Source organism: Sminthopsis crassicaudata, chromosome 3, assembly GCF_048593235.1.
Source record: "Sminthopsis crassicaudata isolate SCR6 chromosome 3, ASM4859323v1, whole genome shotgun sequence".
Classification (NCBI taxonomy): domain Eukaryota; kingdom Metazoa; phylum Chordata; class Mammalia; order Dasyuromorphia; family Dasyuridae; genus Sminthopsis; species Sminthopsis crassicaudata.
This window is the reverse complement of record NC_133619.1, coordinates 448,693,087-448,711,160: the sequence shown is the minus strand read 5'-3', so window position 1 is coordinate 448,711,160 and position 18,074 is coordinate 448,693,087. Positions and strand designations below refer to the sequence as shown.

Below are 18,074 nucleotides of genomic sequence, written 5' to 3'. Positions count from 1 at the left end.
TGGGACTCATTTTCCTTTATCTGTGAAATGATGGGTTTAGACTAGATGAGCCATAAAATTTCTTCCATCTATGAATAGTCTATGATTTTGTGATATAAACTTTCATATATGGAAAATGCATTAGAAATGTCTTTGTTTTATTGCTATATTGATATTTAGTCATATTACATGGTATAACAGACCTGAAAATAGAACATAATCATTTATTTAGATGAGAGCTAGAGGACAGGAGGGATTTTTTAATTAAGTAAAATATTATGATCATAGCAGTGAGAAATGCATATATTAAGGAAAATTCATTCTTGAAATAGAGGACCATAGATGACATACCATGACAAAGGGAATAGATATAGATACTACATATTTTATATATAGATATTGCAAACTTTAGATTTTTACATCTATAAAGATATCTACATCTAATATAGATATTACAAACTTTGATTTATGTTGGTGTATGTTAAGTCAATGATGAAGTGACCATAAGTAATTAATTATTAACCCTTGAAGACAATGCTAGATATGTCTGGTTTAAATAGGATATTTTAAAATGTTACATAAGGAAACATGGAAGATTACAGAACTAAATGCCCATGTTAGTAATTCTTCCTTAAGAAGAAAGCAGAAGACTCTGTTACCCCCTGCAACTTATATACCTGGCAATATATCAGTGACCCTCACTGTGGAGTAACCAGAGGCATCTGTAAAAGACAGCCCTATTGACAGCCCTATATCTGGCTTTTCACTTGCAAGGAATAAATAATATACGTTTTCTAAAGGTATGTATGTGAATGAATGTATTTGTATAGATGAATGAGATAAAAGTTCTGTTCTATTGTTTTTATGCTTTAGTCAGACTAATAAAATTTTTAAATAAAATTTCCATCATTGCTGATCTGCAATTATTTCTGATTTTACCATCTTAAACTCTTCCTCAGTAGTTAGACACTTCTCTAGCATTTAAAGCCCTTCAGAATGTGATTCCAACCTCTATTTCTACCCTGATTACATATTATTCTCTTTCAGCAATCTTTGGTCTAGACAGTCTGGCCCTATTCTTTCTTAAAAATAGATCATTTGCCATTGTAGTCCCCCATGCCTAGAATGTTCTACTTTTTCTTCCCCAAACTCAATGCATTATTTCTCTCAAAATTAATGTTAAATGCAATCATGGAGAAGATGATTGATAAATGCTTAGTGACTAGCTGGTTGACTGAACCATTTCTGAAATAAAAATGTAGATCTAGTTGTATTCAATGTTTTTACTTATTCAGCCCATGACATCAAACTTATATGGTTGTCCCCTCATAATATACGAACAGTAGTTGTTTCATTGTAGAATTATCTGTTTTGTCTACTCTGCAATTCTTCCCATGTCCCTAGCACTTCTTTTCTAATTGCTGCAATTTACTTTTTTAAATAGTTGTATAAATGTATTGCTACAAATGGCCCTAGGCACTGGTACCACATTTTTATCTGAATAGTACAGCAGATATTGATTTACTATCAACCATTACTTTTTCTGTAAACAGAATTTTTTTTTAAAAATTCATACTACTTACATCCACAATCAAGAAATCCAGCCAGCACCAGGCATTAGTGAAATATGTTTGAAAACCATAAGCCACCCACTTTAGAAGCATTTCCAGAATGAAGATATATGTGAAGACCTTGTCAGCATATTCCAACATTGTCTTAATGGTCTTTCGTTGTTCAATGTAAATGTCTTCAAAAGCCTGCAAATCATAAGTTTTTTGTATTATTTATATTCTCTATGTATTATGCAAGACTATTTGGTATACAGTTATCCCCAAAATGAAGTCTCATAGATATTGGATAACTATCTTATAATTCAGAATAACATAATAAAGAACCAGAAAAAATAAGCAGAGGAATTTCAGTCTTTTCACCAATTGCTCTCCCTTTTGTTTACTCAATTCTAATATAGCTGTTACTATATTTCATATTATCCTTACAAAATGTGACCGAAGTAAAGAGAATTGAACTTATAGTTAGAATAGGAAATTTGCTTATTAATAATGGAGCTATTATAGGCGGTCTCTCAGATCATTTCTAAACCTACCATTCTATGGTGATATGAATGACCAACATAGCTGGTTTGGGGGGAGGGTTCTACAAAGAATAAATTTATCAAGCATTAAAAAACTGAACAGAATTTATGATATATGATATAAGCATGATTATTTGGAGAAGTCAGAATGATAGTTTATGTTGAATGTAACCTTCTCCTGGGCTATCTCATAAAAAAAATGAGAAAAAGAAGTTTGTCTAAACCTCTATTATATAAACACAATATGAGAAATTCCATCTGGCCATCCGATTTGTTTGATTTGTTCTGTGCTAAATTCTCCATTATTTCATCCCTTAAATGGCAAACTCTTTAGGGTATGGTTGTTTCCTGTACACTTTGATTTTGAAATGCATGATACATTGATAGAATTTTAGCAGAAAAATAAATTTAATCAAAACCTATTTATTCACAGTGACATGTTTCTCTTACCAGGGCACCACTGCTGAGTAAGATCATGAAGACAATAAATGTCTCAAACCAGTTGTGCTCAACAATGCTGTAGCAGGTTTTCCTAAGATTCCACCAGATTTTTCCTTTTCCTTCTTCTGTACTTACTTGACAAAATGGGAACTTCTTGATACAGCCTGAAACCATGTTATTTGAGAATGACAAATTAGAAAAGAACAACTTCTTGTTCTTATTAGGTTTTGTTTTTAAGAAGTTAATAACACATCTGTATATGAGCATATCAGCTTATACACAGAAATGAATGTTTAGAATGGTATTAACTTGAGTGACTGCGAGAAACCTTATTTGGGATTGTTGTTACCAAAAGCATTTATATAAAAAGCCAATAGCTTAACAGTGACAGATTACTATTTAACTAGAAGGACTTCAAACCTTGTTGGACTACATAGCTCAACAGGAGAAAAGTCAGGGATAACCTTAAAATATAGAAAGCTTATATTCAATGTGGATCTTTCCCACTGCTCCCATTTAAATGATAGGGCATTTTTGGCACATAGTAGGTACTTAATAGATGTTTGTTGACTTTTCAATATGTTTCAACCTCCATTATCATTACATCTTATACTTAGCTTGCCATTTTAGAACTATAGTGTGAAGAATCCAAGGCTATAAACTATTTTGGACCAGATGTATGATTTCCCTTGTATTGCAAACTTTCAGTAAGGACAATCTCTCTACCAAAAAAGGTTGGCTTTTTCTGTGCCACTTATTCCTTGAGAACTGCATAAAGTGACTTATTGATAATCAACTAACTAGTATGTGTCAGAGGAGAGATTTGAACCTGTATCTTCAGCCAAGTATCTTTAGAGAACCATGCTGCTTTTTGTAATATGTGTACATAATATTAATATATCATATAATACTGTTCACAGAAGCAGTGGAAGTACACCATGTAGTTACAAGGTCCAATTCTGCCCATGTATAAACATGTTACTTCTATGGCCAATTAAGTAAACTCTTTGTCTTAAGTGCCAAGCTTTTGATATATTAGACTATAAGCTCCTTTAAACAATGGACTGCCTTTTAAATTTCTTTGTGTCTCCTGCACTTCTCACAGTGCCTCGACATTAGTAAATGCTTAATTTACTTGGATAATTTATGTTCATGTCAAAGATGCTCCTCCAAGTTATTTATTCCCTTTTTTTCTTATATCTGTGCCCAGAAATCTTTCTTTATTGGTTCTTCTTACAAAGTGTATAGCCCATTAACTTCCCTAAGCATCTTCCTTTTCAGATATTTTTTTTGCTTTGATTGCACTGATGTGTAATTGTGACTCAGCTTCCCGTGTTCATTCATTGTCCTTTCTCTATAAGCATTTATCATATACATCACAGATAGATAGTGACATAGGAATGTATATGTATATAGTAGGTATTTAAAATCTATTTATTAATTTGATTACTTGTTTAATCAAATTAATAAATAGATTTTAAATACCTATTAAGTGCACTGTGAAAAGTATTACTATTAACATGATTATTTTTGTTCCTGTCAGACTTCTGGCCCATTATAAATTATGTTATAAATTATTTGCAGTGAATAGTAGATGTAGACTTGAACTAGAAGCCAAAAAGATCTGGGTTCAAACTTCACCATTGACCTTTGTCTGTGTGAATCTAAGCAAATCACTTAACCTCTCAGTGCTCATAGGTAATTCTGTTAAAATATAAATTATTTAGGAGCCAACATACTCTCATTAGAGAGTACATTTTCTCACCTGAAAGTTCCCTGTACTAAGAAAATCACAGATTCTTTCCCTATATGTCAAATAAAATAAATGTTTATCCATATCAACAAAAAAGAGTATATAAAATACTTCTTAATTGCAGTGAAGAAAAGTGATTTACTATAGGACATATAAACCAAATTGCATTATTCAAGTCTTAATAGTAGAGCCAACTAGATAATACATATTATTTTCTGCTTCTCACAAAATTAAGAAAAATCACTAAAGGTGAAAGAAAGAAGACAATGACCCTTCTAGTTTTGAATTCCAGTGTTTCCTATTGGATTATTTTATTCTACACTTTAATTATTCTATGTTCAATGTTCCTAATATTGCATCTATTAATTCATGTACTGATTTCACTCTGCTGACATGCCTGTGTATGTGTGTGCATATACACATATATTTAAACATCCATGAAGGGAGAAAAAATGTCATTATTTTTAAAGCCTACCCCACTGTTATGCATAGAAAGTACTTCATAAATGAATCAATTCTGAATAACGAAATGCTTTAATTTATGACTACTACTAGGCTTCTGGGGTACTCTTTCATACTATTCAAGTAGCATATCCAGACAGACTTCTTGGAAAAAGAACATATGAATTCTTCTAATTAAAAGACACTTTCAATAAAAGTGCCTTCTTCATCTCCTCTAAATATTTCTTGTAAATATGTCTCTCTCTAGAACTATTTCTGAAGAAAGCTATAATTGATTATATTAAATAAAATGCCTCACCTTCAGTAAAACAGGCTTCTGGTTCAAGGTCTTCTTCTGGCTCAATTTCTGCTTGTTCACCTTCTCTGGGAGGGGCAACATCAACTGTGCTGCCTTCAGATGAACTGGATGCATTTAATTTCTGAAAACAAAGTCCCATAAGCAAAGGTTTTTCTTTTTGTTTAGTGTATCTGGAAAAATCTTGTCATATTCTTAGATAAATTATAATGGTGGTCTACAAATATTTATTAGGATAACCAATAAATATTACAATGAACTTTAAGTTAACTAAATTCCTAATAATGTGGCTACTGACCTGATCCATATATGACATGAAAAATTAAAGATGATCTCTTTGAAACTGGGCAATATGAAAAAGAAGTACCAATTATTTTCTAAAACTTTACTTGTATTAGGCTCTATTGTGAATTTACATAAAAATGTTCGGTTAGAAAGACCAAATCAAGTGCAGTCTTATAAGAATTTGGCATACTACTACCATTACTGATTCCATTTATTAAATATGTATCATATCAAGCCAATTTCTACCTTTGAAATTGCAAAGAGTTGGTGAAAAGGAATATGACCAGTTGCTACTAAGCACTTTTCATGTCCCTACAATTTAGAAAGGAAAAAGCCTGTTCATATTAGTCATCATTATTATATTTCAACTTTGAGCTATTTCTTTCAGAGGCTCCCTTATTTTTCCTTTTATTTTAAGATAGCTCATAAATTTTATTTTGAAGAGCTGAATAATTACCATAGAATTTTGAATGAAATTGACATTTCATCACATGAGGAAGTTTCAAAAAATTATGCCGAATCTAATCAGGATAACATTCTGAGTTCATCATGTAATCAGATTAGGAACACCTACTTTAAATTATTGCAATGTGCTATGTGACTAGAAAAACAAATAAACAAACATTTAATGTTACCAGAGTTTGTTAGGTGCTTTGAGATCACTTTATTGAACATATTAAAAAGGGTAACATATATAAATTGATGCAAACACATGAAGCAGAACAGATATTTGGGAATGTAAAGTTTTTAATTAATGAAGATATATATATTCTAGAAGTATTAATCATCCTAAATTCTCCTACAGTAGGATTAAAAAGGTCTAAGAGGATTAATATAGTTTTAAAAAGTTCCAGAATTAATTTCCAGATGTAGCCTAAGTAATGGGAATAATGTATGCCATGTGCATAGCTCATTAGAATTATAATGAAGATGCACTTTCATACTTCAGATTATATATAAATTATGTGTAGCAAACAGATTGGAGATAGGGTAACATGGGGAATCTTTAGCTTGGCTTTAAGTCATGAAGACTTCCTTCCTACACTTATTAAATGAGAGATCATTGGCAGGCTAGTTACAAAACCTCTTAATGCTTGAGCCAACCCTTTTATGACTTTAAGTTACAGATGAGATTCTTATCATTATTGATGGAGGGAGTACCCACACTGAGAATCTCCCTCTGCTAAGCAAAATCACCAATTTTTAGACCAAATATGTAGACTATTCTTTCAGAAAGTACTTCTGGCTAGGTAACAGTAGCCATATCCAAAGAAATATAATCTAATTATTAAGCTGAGATAGAACATAATTTAAAAACTTTGGGTACCTTGGATCATTATTATGAAATGCTTACTAATTGAAGTACCATGAAATGAGAAGATGAGATTCATTACTGTTGATGGGCATGGAAACAAGCTTCAATAGATGACACACAGTAAAGTAATTTCAACAATGGTGTTGGTTCTGGCCTACTAATCAATGTATATTTGCCCAGCCTGGATGGCAGAAGCAGAAGTTTCCTATAATCTCTTTTTAAGAGATAAGGAAAGTGCTTGATAGAAAGAAAGTATGGCAGCAGTTACAGTGCACTTGGGAAAAGTGTTTTTGAGAATAATTAATGATGTTTTTCCTCATAGGCTTTGTCCAACCATGTTTTGATGCTGTTAAACTTTTGGAATTTATGGAAACCATTCCTTCCTATCCTTACTTTCCTTCTAGGATCCTTTTGCATTTGTTGCTATTATAATAAATTCATGCTATTTTATCTCATTCCATAGTTTTTAATTATCTGATATAATTAATCTTTTTAAAGGTAAAGACCATATTTCCTACTTCTTTTGCATCTCCTAGAGTGTTTACAACAGATTGGAGAATAGAATAGACTACTAATTGCTTATTGACTATATAATATTGCACAAAGGCTTTAACTTTTTTTGTATATGACTAGAAAATTCTTAATATAAAGCTCCATGTAAATATACATTTTTATTATACAGTGTAGTAGAAATTAATTAATGGATGTTTTGTATATAGTAGTACTTAGAAAGTTTTGCTAAGATTAAAATTTTTAGTGTTGTGAAATATTAACAAATTTCAGATTTTAAAATGGGGAAATATTAGTGTGGTCATATAAATACATTTAAAGGCCTTCAGAAAAACATTGTGATATAATGGGAAAAGATTTAAGCATAGAGCCATAGGGACCAAATTGCAAACCTGGATTGCTATTACTTGTATGATTTTGGTCAAATCATTTAATTTCTCTCAGCTCATCTATAAAATGAGAGCTGTATGACTTCTGAAATTTGTCCTTTATTCTCCCCATATATCACTTATTTCAATGAAGTTGCATGGTGATCTGCTTTTTATTCTACAGTTACCTGTCATATGACTCATTGATAAATTAGCATGAAGTACAAGCATTTGATTTTCTGAATTTGAAAAGGGATTAATTAAAAGTTTATAAAGGGATGGTATTTATTTTGCTCAATTCTGTCTTCCTGTTTCCAAAGTGACATACCTTTTTAGTTTTAATGAATGCAAGAGGAAAAAAAGCCTCCATTTTCACCCCACTCCAATAATTCTCTGCTCCAAATGAGCATAAATCCATTTATAAGTAAGGGCTTGTTATTATCCTGTAGCCTATGAGATATACAACTTATGCAGTTTTTTAAGCTCTCCAAAGCAGCTTAAGGAATGAAACAGGCATAGAGGTGTTGCTATTGAATTAGAGGATAAAAGCATTTATGACTCTGGAGCACCAAACCAAGGCTACATGTTGGGGCTTACTTTTCTGTATTTTTCTGGGTTATTTCTATCTATTTCTCTTCCACGAATTTGTAACAGAGATCATTTAAAAGTTATAATCGGCAGCCTCTAACTTCTATACTGGAAACTTAGATGCATTTATATTTTAATATTATCCAGAAATATCATTGTAATATTAATTTTTAGTCCCTGTATTCTATAACCATGCCTTCAGGCATATAGGTGAGGTAGAATAATTACTCCTAATATAACAATGATCTCCCAAAGCATTGATTTATATGATTTTTCATGTTATAAAATTTTGATTTTATTATGAAGATAAATCAGTTTTTTAGACTCTACTACCTCAAGTATTCCACAAATATCTTCCAGTCACTGCGGGTCCTTATTGCTATTTTTCAAAGTAAAAGCAGAAATGAAAGTCAAAAATCTTTAAAATAAGTTTAATTTGGTAGAAATATATTCATTTAACCATAATCAAATTCTCATTCTCACAGAGGATAGGCCCTCTTTATGGCACATGTTGTAAAAATTTTATCAAAATAATTGCTTATCTAATTTAAAAGCAAAATACAGTACAGAGATTTATAAACATGATAACTCATTCCTGAATGATGAAACTGAAATAAGGCCATGTACTGAGAAACTCAGATTCCTCTGATGAAATGACTTTACCAAGTAACTGAAATAAATATAATTTCTGAAGTACTTGGAAAAGAGAAACGGGTAGTAGTCATATTGTAATAGGAAAACTGAAAATAACATAATAAAGTACAAATTCAAACTTGTTTACTTAACTCTTTTTTTAAACCCTAACCCTTGTAAACTTTAATCTGATCCTATAAAGAAATGATAACTTACACTCTACATGTATATATTAGAAAGCATGTTATTTTAATTTTTGATTTTTTCAGGATGCAACATTCTCAAGGCCTAATTCAGCCATGGAAAACATGCTCAGCTCGAGCAGAAGCCCAATGCAATGCTGTGGAAGCTGCATACTGAACAAAGAACCATGTTCTCAACATCAAGATTCTAATACATGGAATAATCTAGAAAGTTAAATGTAAGTACTATCTGGAAGAATAGACTAATTCAAGATATACAGTAACATAATTGTCACTAAAGTGGACCACAATCATAATTAATTCTACTGATATATTGTCATATGTAGGAATTCCCTTTTATGATGAAATACCTATCGCTTTTTAACTAATTAAATGATGAAATTTAAAAATACAGAGCTTCCATTGAAATGTATTCACAGTTCCTTTATTTTCAATTAGCTACTAAATGTTTGAGTTTGATGAACTATGTTATGGTTTAGGAGATAAAATTTTAAAAAAGATTCAGCCATTACGGATTGTCTTTAGATTAAATAATGACGTTGCTCTTAAATCTTATGTGCTTTGTCTTGCCAAAAAAGAAAGAAAGAAAGAGAAAAAGAAAGAAAGAAAAATAAAACAACAGTTTTTACACATACACTTCCAGTAGGGCCTTAGTCTGATCTTTTGGATTTGTTTATGCATATCTTGACTTTAAATATAGTCACATGCGGTACAGCCAGTGGTTGGTGGAGAGCTGCTTCCCTTTTGGCCCCAGGCAGTTAGACCAGAGATAAGCAAATAGCTTTCTGTACCACCTGTGGTCATTCTGACCCTAAATACAGGAAGAAAGCTACTGAAGCCAAGTCTCACCATCAGAGTTTTCAAATATGCCTTCCCCCAGTGATCTTCTTTGAACTTATTTTCAGGTTAGGAAGCAATGGAGGTGATAGGCAAATAAAGCTTTTAAGGTTTTTTATCTGGCATTGCTGAAACCTGAAAACTGTGCAAAGCACACTCCCTCAGCGTTTTGGAGAGCAGGAGATATGAGCACAAAAAAAGCCAAGAGACGAAACATATGCTTATGATATTCATCTTGTACACAGATACATACACTTTCATCCACATTAGCCTTTTTTTAGGCACAATAAATTGAAGATACTTGACAATTCCCTAGAGTGTTAGGTCATAAACATTTGTCATTCCAACTGTCATCTTTGCCTGTGGATAAGTTGTCTTCATATGAATTTCTAGAGATGTAGAAATCAGAGTCATATGAGGAGAAGGTGAAAACTAGAACTGAATGGGATTTTCATAAATGACAAAACAAATGACTAGACAATTCACGTGAAAAAGAGCAAAGGGTTTTAGTGGACTAAGAAGGAGTAAACAGCTCAGTCTGAATCAATAGTATGACATGGAAGCCAAAAAAACTAATATTTTAGGCTATATTAACACAGGTCTAGGGCAGCTAAGAGGCTCCACAGTGCATAGCATGCCAAGCCTGAAGTTAGTTTGACCTGAGTTCAAATACAGTCTTTGTAGCTATGTGACCCTGAGCATGTAACTTAAGACCTCTTTACCTCAGTTTCCTCATCTGTAAAATGGAAGTAATAGTACCTAACTAACAGGGTTGTTGGGGATCAAACAAGATAATAATTGTAAAATAATTGTAAAGTGCTTATCATAGCCTCATCTGGACCATTATATTCAGTTCTAAGTACCACATTTTAGGAAAGATATTTATAAGCCAGAGTTAAACTAGAATCATGTGATATAGGTATCTGTTGAAGGAAAACACTGTTGATGTAGAAAAGAAAGCCTAAAGGAGATTCCCTGGAGCTGTATGTAAGAAGGATGGGATATGTTTTGTTTCCCAAGGGGAAAAACTAGGACCAATAAAATGGAAGTTACAGAGAAGCACATTTTAGCTTGAGCCAAGGAAAAACTTCCTAATTATTAGCTTTGTCTAAAAGTAGAATAGATGACCTTTGAAAGCAGTGGGTTTCCTGTCACTAGAGTTCTCTTCAGTTTGATGCCAGATGATTATATTCAGGGATGATGTAGAAAGAATTCATATTTGTATTTGGGTTAGAGGCTAAGCAAAATGACCTCTGATATACTTTCTAACTGAGGTTTTGTTCTGTTGTTCCTCACACTCTAAAAAGGACTATAGGAATTTCCAAACTGCACCATACAAGCATAAATGTTCTGATTTAGGGAGGCATTTCAGTGCTTCTAGAAAAAATTTTTGTTCTGAAATTCAGAAGACAAGGCCTTCTTGCTATAAGCATATAATTTACATTCTGCAAATGTTAGATTATTATCACTTCTGCTATTAAAAGAAATTATCAGATTTTCTGTAGTATGATTTTTTTTTAAAATTCATATCAAAAAAGTCAGTACTTAGTGAAAAAACATTGAATAAAATAATAGGCATTTTGTTCTCTGCCCCACATTACACCATTATTTTTGGATTTATATCACAACATAGCAGACTCAATTATTACTGATTATAAGGAGAGGAGAAATAGATTAATTCCACAGACAACAACCCCAATCTTCATTTTAACAATTAACTTATATTTCCTTCCCTGAAAAGCATTTTTGCAATAGTCAGGAAAGCATTCCAGTGACACATCATTCAGAATTTCCTTCCCACTGCCTTCCTCTAGTGGAGATTTAAAAAAAAAAAAAAAAAAAAAAAAAAGCATTTAAACGAATGAAAGGCGAGCAACAGGGCAGAAGAAAAATTAGTCAAGAAAATAATCCAAGCATCCGAAAAAATCCACAAATATATAACCGACTTGGGAGTTGACTTTATTTATCAAATAATTAAAAATAACAAAAAGAATATAAAGTCCCCCAAGTTTCATTTTGCCTCCTCAATTCTAAAGTACAGAATTCAGGAAGAAAATGTAGTGAAATTAATGTGAATCATGGAGGTCTAAAAGAAAAGGTGAGTGTAAAGCGCCAATTACACAAAGGCTGATGATACTCTCCCAAACTCTCAATTATTCTAGAATGATCACCATTTCCTATACATTCAAAAACATGATATTTAATCACTTTTCTGATATAACCATGTAACATGCCATTTTCTACATAAAATTTCATGAAAGCCCAAGATATGTGATGCCCAAATGAATACAGACTATGGCCCTTCAAATCTCAAAAAACTCTATTACTTCTCATTTCATAAAGTCTTTCCCAAGATAAATGAAAAACTAACTTGTTAATATTTGTAAGAGGGGACTGTAATTTACATGAGTAAAGCATACCAAATATTTCTCCTTAATAACTCTTACTAGTTTGTTACTGGTTCTGTTTTTAGACATATTCCACTTATAAGGGCTGAATCAAAAAAGGGTACTGGTTTCATTTTTGTAAAATAAAAGCAAATAAATAGAAAGTACATGCTTCTTTTATCTCCTTACCTGTATTATACTTAGCACTCCTGTCTAGCTTAAATGTATACTATAAAGCCTCCTGAGCATGCAATCATTAATCTTAAGGATGACCTAGAATGTAGCTTTACCACCTCAGTAGCAAAATCGTGTATTATGTCGGGACTGCCCATCTTGCCTGACCATGCTGTGATGTGAGTTACATGATTCAGCAGAGAGCAGCTGTGCATGTATCTACTGTTTTTGCGATGGAAAAGGGAGGGATATAGCTGAGAAGCATGCAGGCCAATCAATACCCATTTTAAAAGTTATTATATATGTAGAACTTGCTTAGGTAACCTGGGTGAATGTGGTGGCACGTGCCTCTGTCTGGTTAATAAGCACCAGAGCTGCATTCTTGATTGCTCCAGCTTGATTTTACCCCTGTGAGAAGTAAGAATGGTAAGTAGTGAAGTTCATGATAGGATATTGCTATATTTTCCTCTGGAAACTCTACTTTAAATATGATTTTAAAGAAAAGAAAACATTTCACCCTCTTTTATCCCCCTTTTACAGCCAGGGATGTAAATAAAAATAATAAATTCTAAAAGAGCTAATGAGAAAATTCAGATCAGAACTTTTTATACCTTGATCAATAAGTATATAACTAGCAAAATTTCCACAAAATACCTAGTCATAAGACTTATACTAGCCTAAAGAAGAAAACCAAAATTCATTATTTTTACTTTTAAGTTTTGAGATCTCTACGAATACATTCATAAAAAAAATTTGCTGATTTGTGTACCAACCAATTTAAGTTCAGCAAATTATAACAAATGTTCGTATTTTTCCTCCAAGGCTTCATGACTCATCTTTGCCTAGGTGCATTATTAATCAGTTTATTTTTATTATTAATAAGAAAAAGAATAAGTGAATATTAAACTTTTCAAATGACTTCTCAACTTGCCAATATTTACTGCCTAATCCAAAGCAGAAATATGTTTCAAAGTTTTTATTAGATTTCTCAGTGTTAATGTATGGATTGTTTACTTAACACACAAGCCAAAAAAAAGAATGATTTACTTTTAAAATCAGATCCAGGCATTCTTTGACTGTCTAAAAAATCTTAAAAAAAAAAATAAAGAAGAATAAAATGTTTTCCCTTTACATACACACAATAAATATGAATTTTGAAAAAAAAAAGTAAGCTCTTTCTCTCTGGATAGAACTGAATTCATAAATGAGCAATTTCTGGGTATTTCAAGTCATATGTGCATTTTCATAGGATAAACAATACATCTCATCAATCTAAGAATACCATGCTTTTTTTACTTTTGTGAATGTAGATACTGGCCTTCCTTGAACTTGTTATCCTTACCAAAAAAAGCCTCCTTTTTCAAAATATGTCATTTTTATCAATGGTATCCACAATCCTTCAGTCTCCCAAACTTTAAGTCTTGAAGTCATATTTGAACCTTCTTTCTTCTTCATTTCCTAGCTATCACCACATCTCGTAATTTCTTTTTTTCAAGATTTTTTTTCAGTTTTAAACTTTCTTAAATCTTACTGATAACTTGGTTGATTAAGAATGGCAACTATAAGAACTTTTCCTTCTGAACTTCATATAATTACATACAGTAATTAATACCTTAATTGTTTCAAGGTACTAATGATCCACACTGAAATCACTTTAAAATATATTTAATGGCATTACTAATATCATTATTATTATATAATACCTCCTATTTCTAAATTTGTATGTCCCTCTTTTGTTAATCCTCTTTTTTTCACCAACTATTGTTACTCCTTTGATATGCTGATTATTCATACATTTCATAGTTTCTGTTATCAATTTTATTTTTATTATTATTCAATTTATTATTATTAAATCAATTAATTTCTTCATGTACATTAATCATTTACACTCTATTCTACAGCTAGATTGAACTTATTCAATGTCATCTTGAAAAAAGCATAGAGTGGCATAAGAAAAATCACCAAGTGTATGACATTTTATAAATGGAAATGAAAAGTGGGCAAGAGTTTGATGATAAGGGAATTATTGAATCCTACTATTTAACTGATATTCTACATAAGCTATGAAAAAATTCTCTCTAAAATGGTATAGAACTTTCTTGAGTAGATATATAAAATACCTGTATTTTAAGCAGACTTAGATTTACGATTACACACACCTTCCACCCATCTCACATCTATATACACATCCCACTTTCCAAGACACTAATATAGCAAAAAACTATGACTAAAAACTGGTTACTGTCTGTTTTTTATTTGCTTATTTATTTTATTTGCTTATTTTATTTGCTTTTAAAGGTTCCTTTTTATCCTCCTATTTCTAAATTTGGATGTTCTCTAATACTGTCTTTAATCCTCTTCTTTTCACCAACTATAGTTACTCCCTTGGTGTGCTGATTATTCATGCGTTTCAGAGTTTCTGTTATCAATTTTACATTTGCTGCCTTGATCTCTTATCTAAATAATCCCACAATTCTATTTGACTGTGCTATAAGTGTCAACATTTATAACTCAACATATCTAAAACTGAAATTCATTTTCATCTCAGATTTTGAGTCCTTTACCTAAAAAACATAATTTCCAGTGAAACTACCAAATGTTCAGTATCCCAAGCCAGATATCTTGGAATCATCATTCTTCTCCTTCATCTTCTTTCTGTGAAATTTCAAAAATACTTCCTTTCAGTTCCTATTACTACCACTCTAGGTTAGGCCCTCATTATGTCATTACTGAATTATTGTAATAATTTTCTTAGCTGGTTTCTATATGACCCCAATATTTCTTTTTATTCAGCTTGACTCTTAAATACTGCTGTCAAGTTAATTTCCTGGAGTACCATTTCATCATATTCCTATGTTAAAGAACAAAGGAACATTCTTTGTTTACAATATCAAATTCAAAGTCTCTTGTATAGATTTCAAGGTCATCCCCAGTGAATGAGGTGAGTTTCATCACTACCTTCCATATGGGACTATACTTTTTTTTCCTTTGGGTTTTTGCTTTTGTTGCTCTTTTCTCTTGAAATGAATCCATTTTACCTCTCATGTTGTCTATATCTTACCCATCCTTCAAGACCCACATTGCCAATGAAGCCTTTTCATACTAGTACACCTTATATTGATCTTTTCTTTTTCTGAATTTCTCTTGCCCTTAGAGTCAATATCTGCATATTTACCACATTTTTTCTCTAAAATTGTTTTCAAATGAATGAGTTTTCCTTCCCTAGTAAAATGGTAAGTTTCTTGCAAGCAGAGGAAAGCTCATATTCCTCTGTATCAGGTAAGCCTACGTCTGGACTTGTCCATGCTAAATAAATAATTTAGGATTAATGGATTCTTTCTTTGTTTGTTCCTTCCTTTCTTCCATTTTTCCTTCTTTCTTTCCTGCCTTCCTTCCTTCCTTTGTTCCTTTCTTTCTTTCAAATTTAAGCCTTGAATAAAGGAACAAATTATTTTTAAGCGTGAATAACTTCAATTATATTTAACTTCATGAAGTAGACTCTTAAAGAATGATAAGAAAGGAAAGGAATAATCAAATACTTTTATATAATGCTTTAAAGTTTACAAAACACTTTCTTATAAGCTATGATGTGTTGGCAACTGTGATATTTCTACAAAATGGCTAGGGTAATATGAGTTGTTATTTGATTACTCTGGAATGGGGATTTAGATGGTAAGTAATTTTGAAATAAAAATCCTATATTCACACTAAAAAAAAAAATTTGGTCCCAAAACAGAATTAGACAGCATTATGGATCTGATTACTATGCTGGCAATACTAAGCCTACATAGCAAATCTTTGAGTGTTTATGAAGTTTTTCTACTGGCAAGCTAGTGTATCTTGAAAAAGAAATTGAAGAATTTACAATAACCTTTAATCCTTATCTATATAACAAACATTGAGGTACAGCATTGGTATCATTAATTTTACTATCATTTGGTTTCTACAGTGTATTCTGAAAATCCATATTTGAAATTTGCAGTAAAAAAAGGCAAGAAACATATATATATATATATATGTTTTATATATATATATAAAGAGAGAGAGAGAGAGAGAGAGAGAGAGAGAGAGAGAGAGAGAGAGAGAAAGAGAGAGAGAGAGAGGAAATAAAGAATTTAAAATTGCTTTAAGCCATCATGTCTCAGATTAAAGATCTGATTTTCTTGTTCTAATTGGCAAAAAGATAAGTAAACTATCACAATTTCTATTTTTCTTAAAAATTAAAGCATATATATACATATATACACACACATATAAATACATACACACTTCTCTATATAAACATATCAAAAGACAAAACACTAAGGCTGTGTCCCATGAACCTGAGAAGGGTTTTTTGGGAACTATTAGTAAGAAAGCAAAAAGACGTTCATTCCACTATTCTTTTCTAGTTGATTAAAAATATCAGTTTATTTACCCCTAAACATGCAACACTCATTCAATACCCCATCCACTTGAAATTTTAGGTACTTATCTAATTATCATTAATTATATTTATGGTTTATTTATGTAGATTCAGATATGTATGAATAATAATATTAAAATTATCTATTTTACCAAAAGTATATCATAAATACATATGGTACTTCAAGTGCATACTTGAAGTAATTAAAATATAATACATAGAATTTCCCAAAGAAAAATGAAGTAGTGCCATGGCTGTATGGGGAACAACCATGTTTAAAAGGCCAAATGGAATTACTGGAAAGACCTTTCTTCTTTAAACAAAATTTAGAGAAAAAAATTTTTGAGAAAATTAATTTGTAGGTCTTTCAGAGACATCACTTTGCAGTGGAAAATTGTGTGGGCTTCCTAAAAATAGATTCAATGCTATGTGGTTCATACACTTATCATAATTATTATATCTATTATTCTATTGATATGTAACTAAGGAACATTAAATAAGTACATCAATATCAGAGATTGTACAAATACAACTTAAAAAAAAATCCATACCTCTTTGCTTTCTTCCAGTTCTGACTCACTGCTGAAATCTTCAGTATTTAAGTTTTCAAAATCAGACTCCCCAACTGCAATTGGTACTGTTACAGTAAGACTGGGGTTGTTTATGAATGACATGTAATCATTTTCATCAATTATATATTTTTCCACGCTGCTTCCTGTACCTACACCACTGGTAGTTCCATTACCATCTTTCAGATAATTAAGGTCTTTGCTTATTTCAACTGGAGTATTATTGGAAATGCAGCTTTCTATCTTATTGACTTCAAGGACTTTGATTTCTATAGCTTTTGGCTTTCCAACAAAGGCTTTTTGGACACATTCCCGTATTTCTTTTTTCACATAATCTATCCCCTTCTGCATTCTCCCCACAGCAATCTGGAGATTGTTCATTTCATTATCATCATCAGTAGCGGCAAGATTGTCTGAGCTAAATGAGCTCAGCAGCAAGGCCAGAAACAGATTCAGTACCTAAAGGAAAATAGGAGATAAATGTAATTTCTTTCATTTTTACAAATGTTTGAAATCTTCAAACACTAAAGTCTCCAAATAATTAAAATTCAGTATCAAGTATTATTAAGAGATGTGGGCTGGTTATGAATAGACTGCAATATATAACAAATTAGGAATTATGAAGCTCTGGAGTAAAGGATATTATTCAAGAAATATATGGCTGAAAGAAAAGATGGGCTAAGCATATGGTGAGAGCAAGATAGCACCAGTAAAATAATCTGTTAAAAATAGGTGAGCCCTTCTATACCTAATACCAAAACAAAAATTAATCTTCTTT

At 31.5% G+C, this 18,074-nt stretch overlaps 1 protein-coding gene across 3 annotated transcripts in view; it reads right to left on the bottom strand.

Annotated features, from left to right (window-relative positions):
- The window catches only part of SCN3A (sodium voltage-gated channel alpha subunit 3), a 132,797-nt gene that overhangs the window by 27,075 nt on the left and 87,648 nt on the right, over positions 1 to 18,074 (bottom strand). For all 3 annotated transcript variants that reach the window (XM_074303243.1, XM_074303244.1, XM_074303245.1), the window contains 4 exons: positions 17,279 to 17,755; positions 5,026 to 5,146; positions 2,522 to 2,676; positions 1,563 to 1,736 (listed from right to left, as the gene is read on the bottom strand). In XM_074303243.1, coding sequence (XP_074159344.1) covers positions 1,563 to 1,736; positions 2,522 to 2,676; positions 5,026 to 5,146; positions 17,279 to 17,755 — 927 coding nt within the window. The remainder of the gene's footprint in view (positions 1 to 1,562; positions 1,737 to 2,521; positions 2,677 to 5,025; positions 5,147 to 17,278; positions 17,756 to 18,074) is intronic.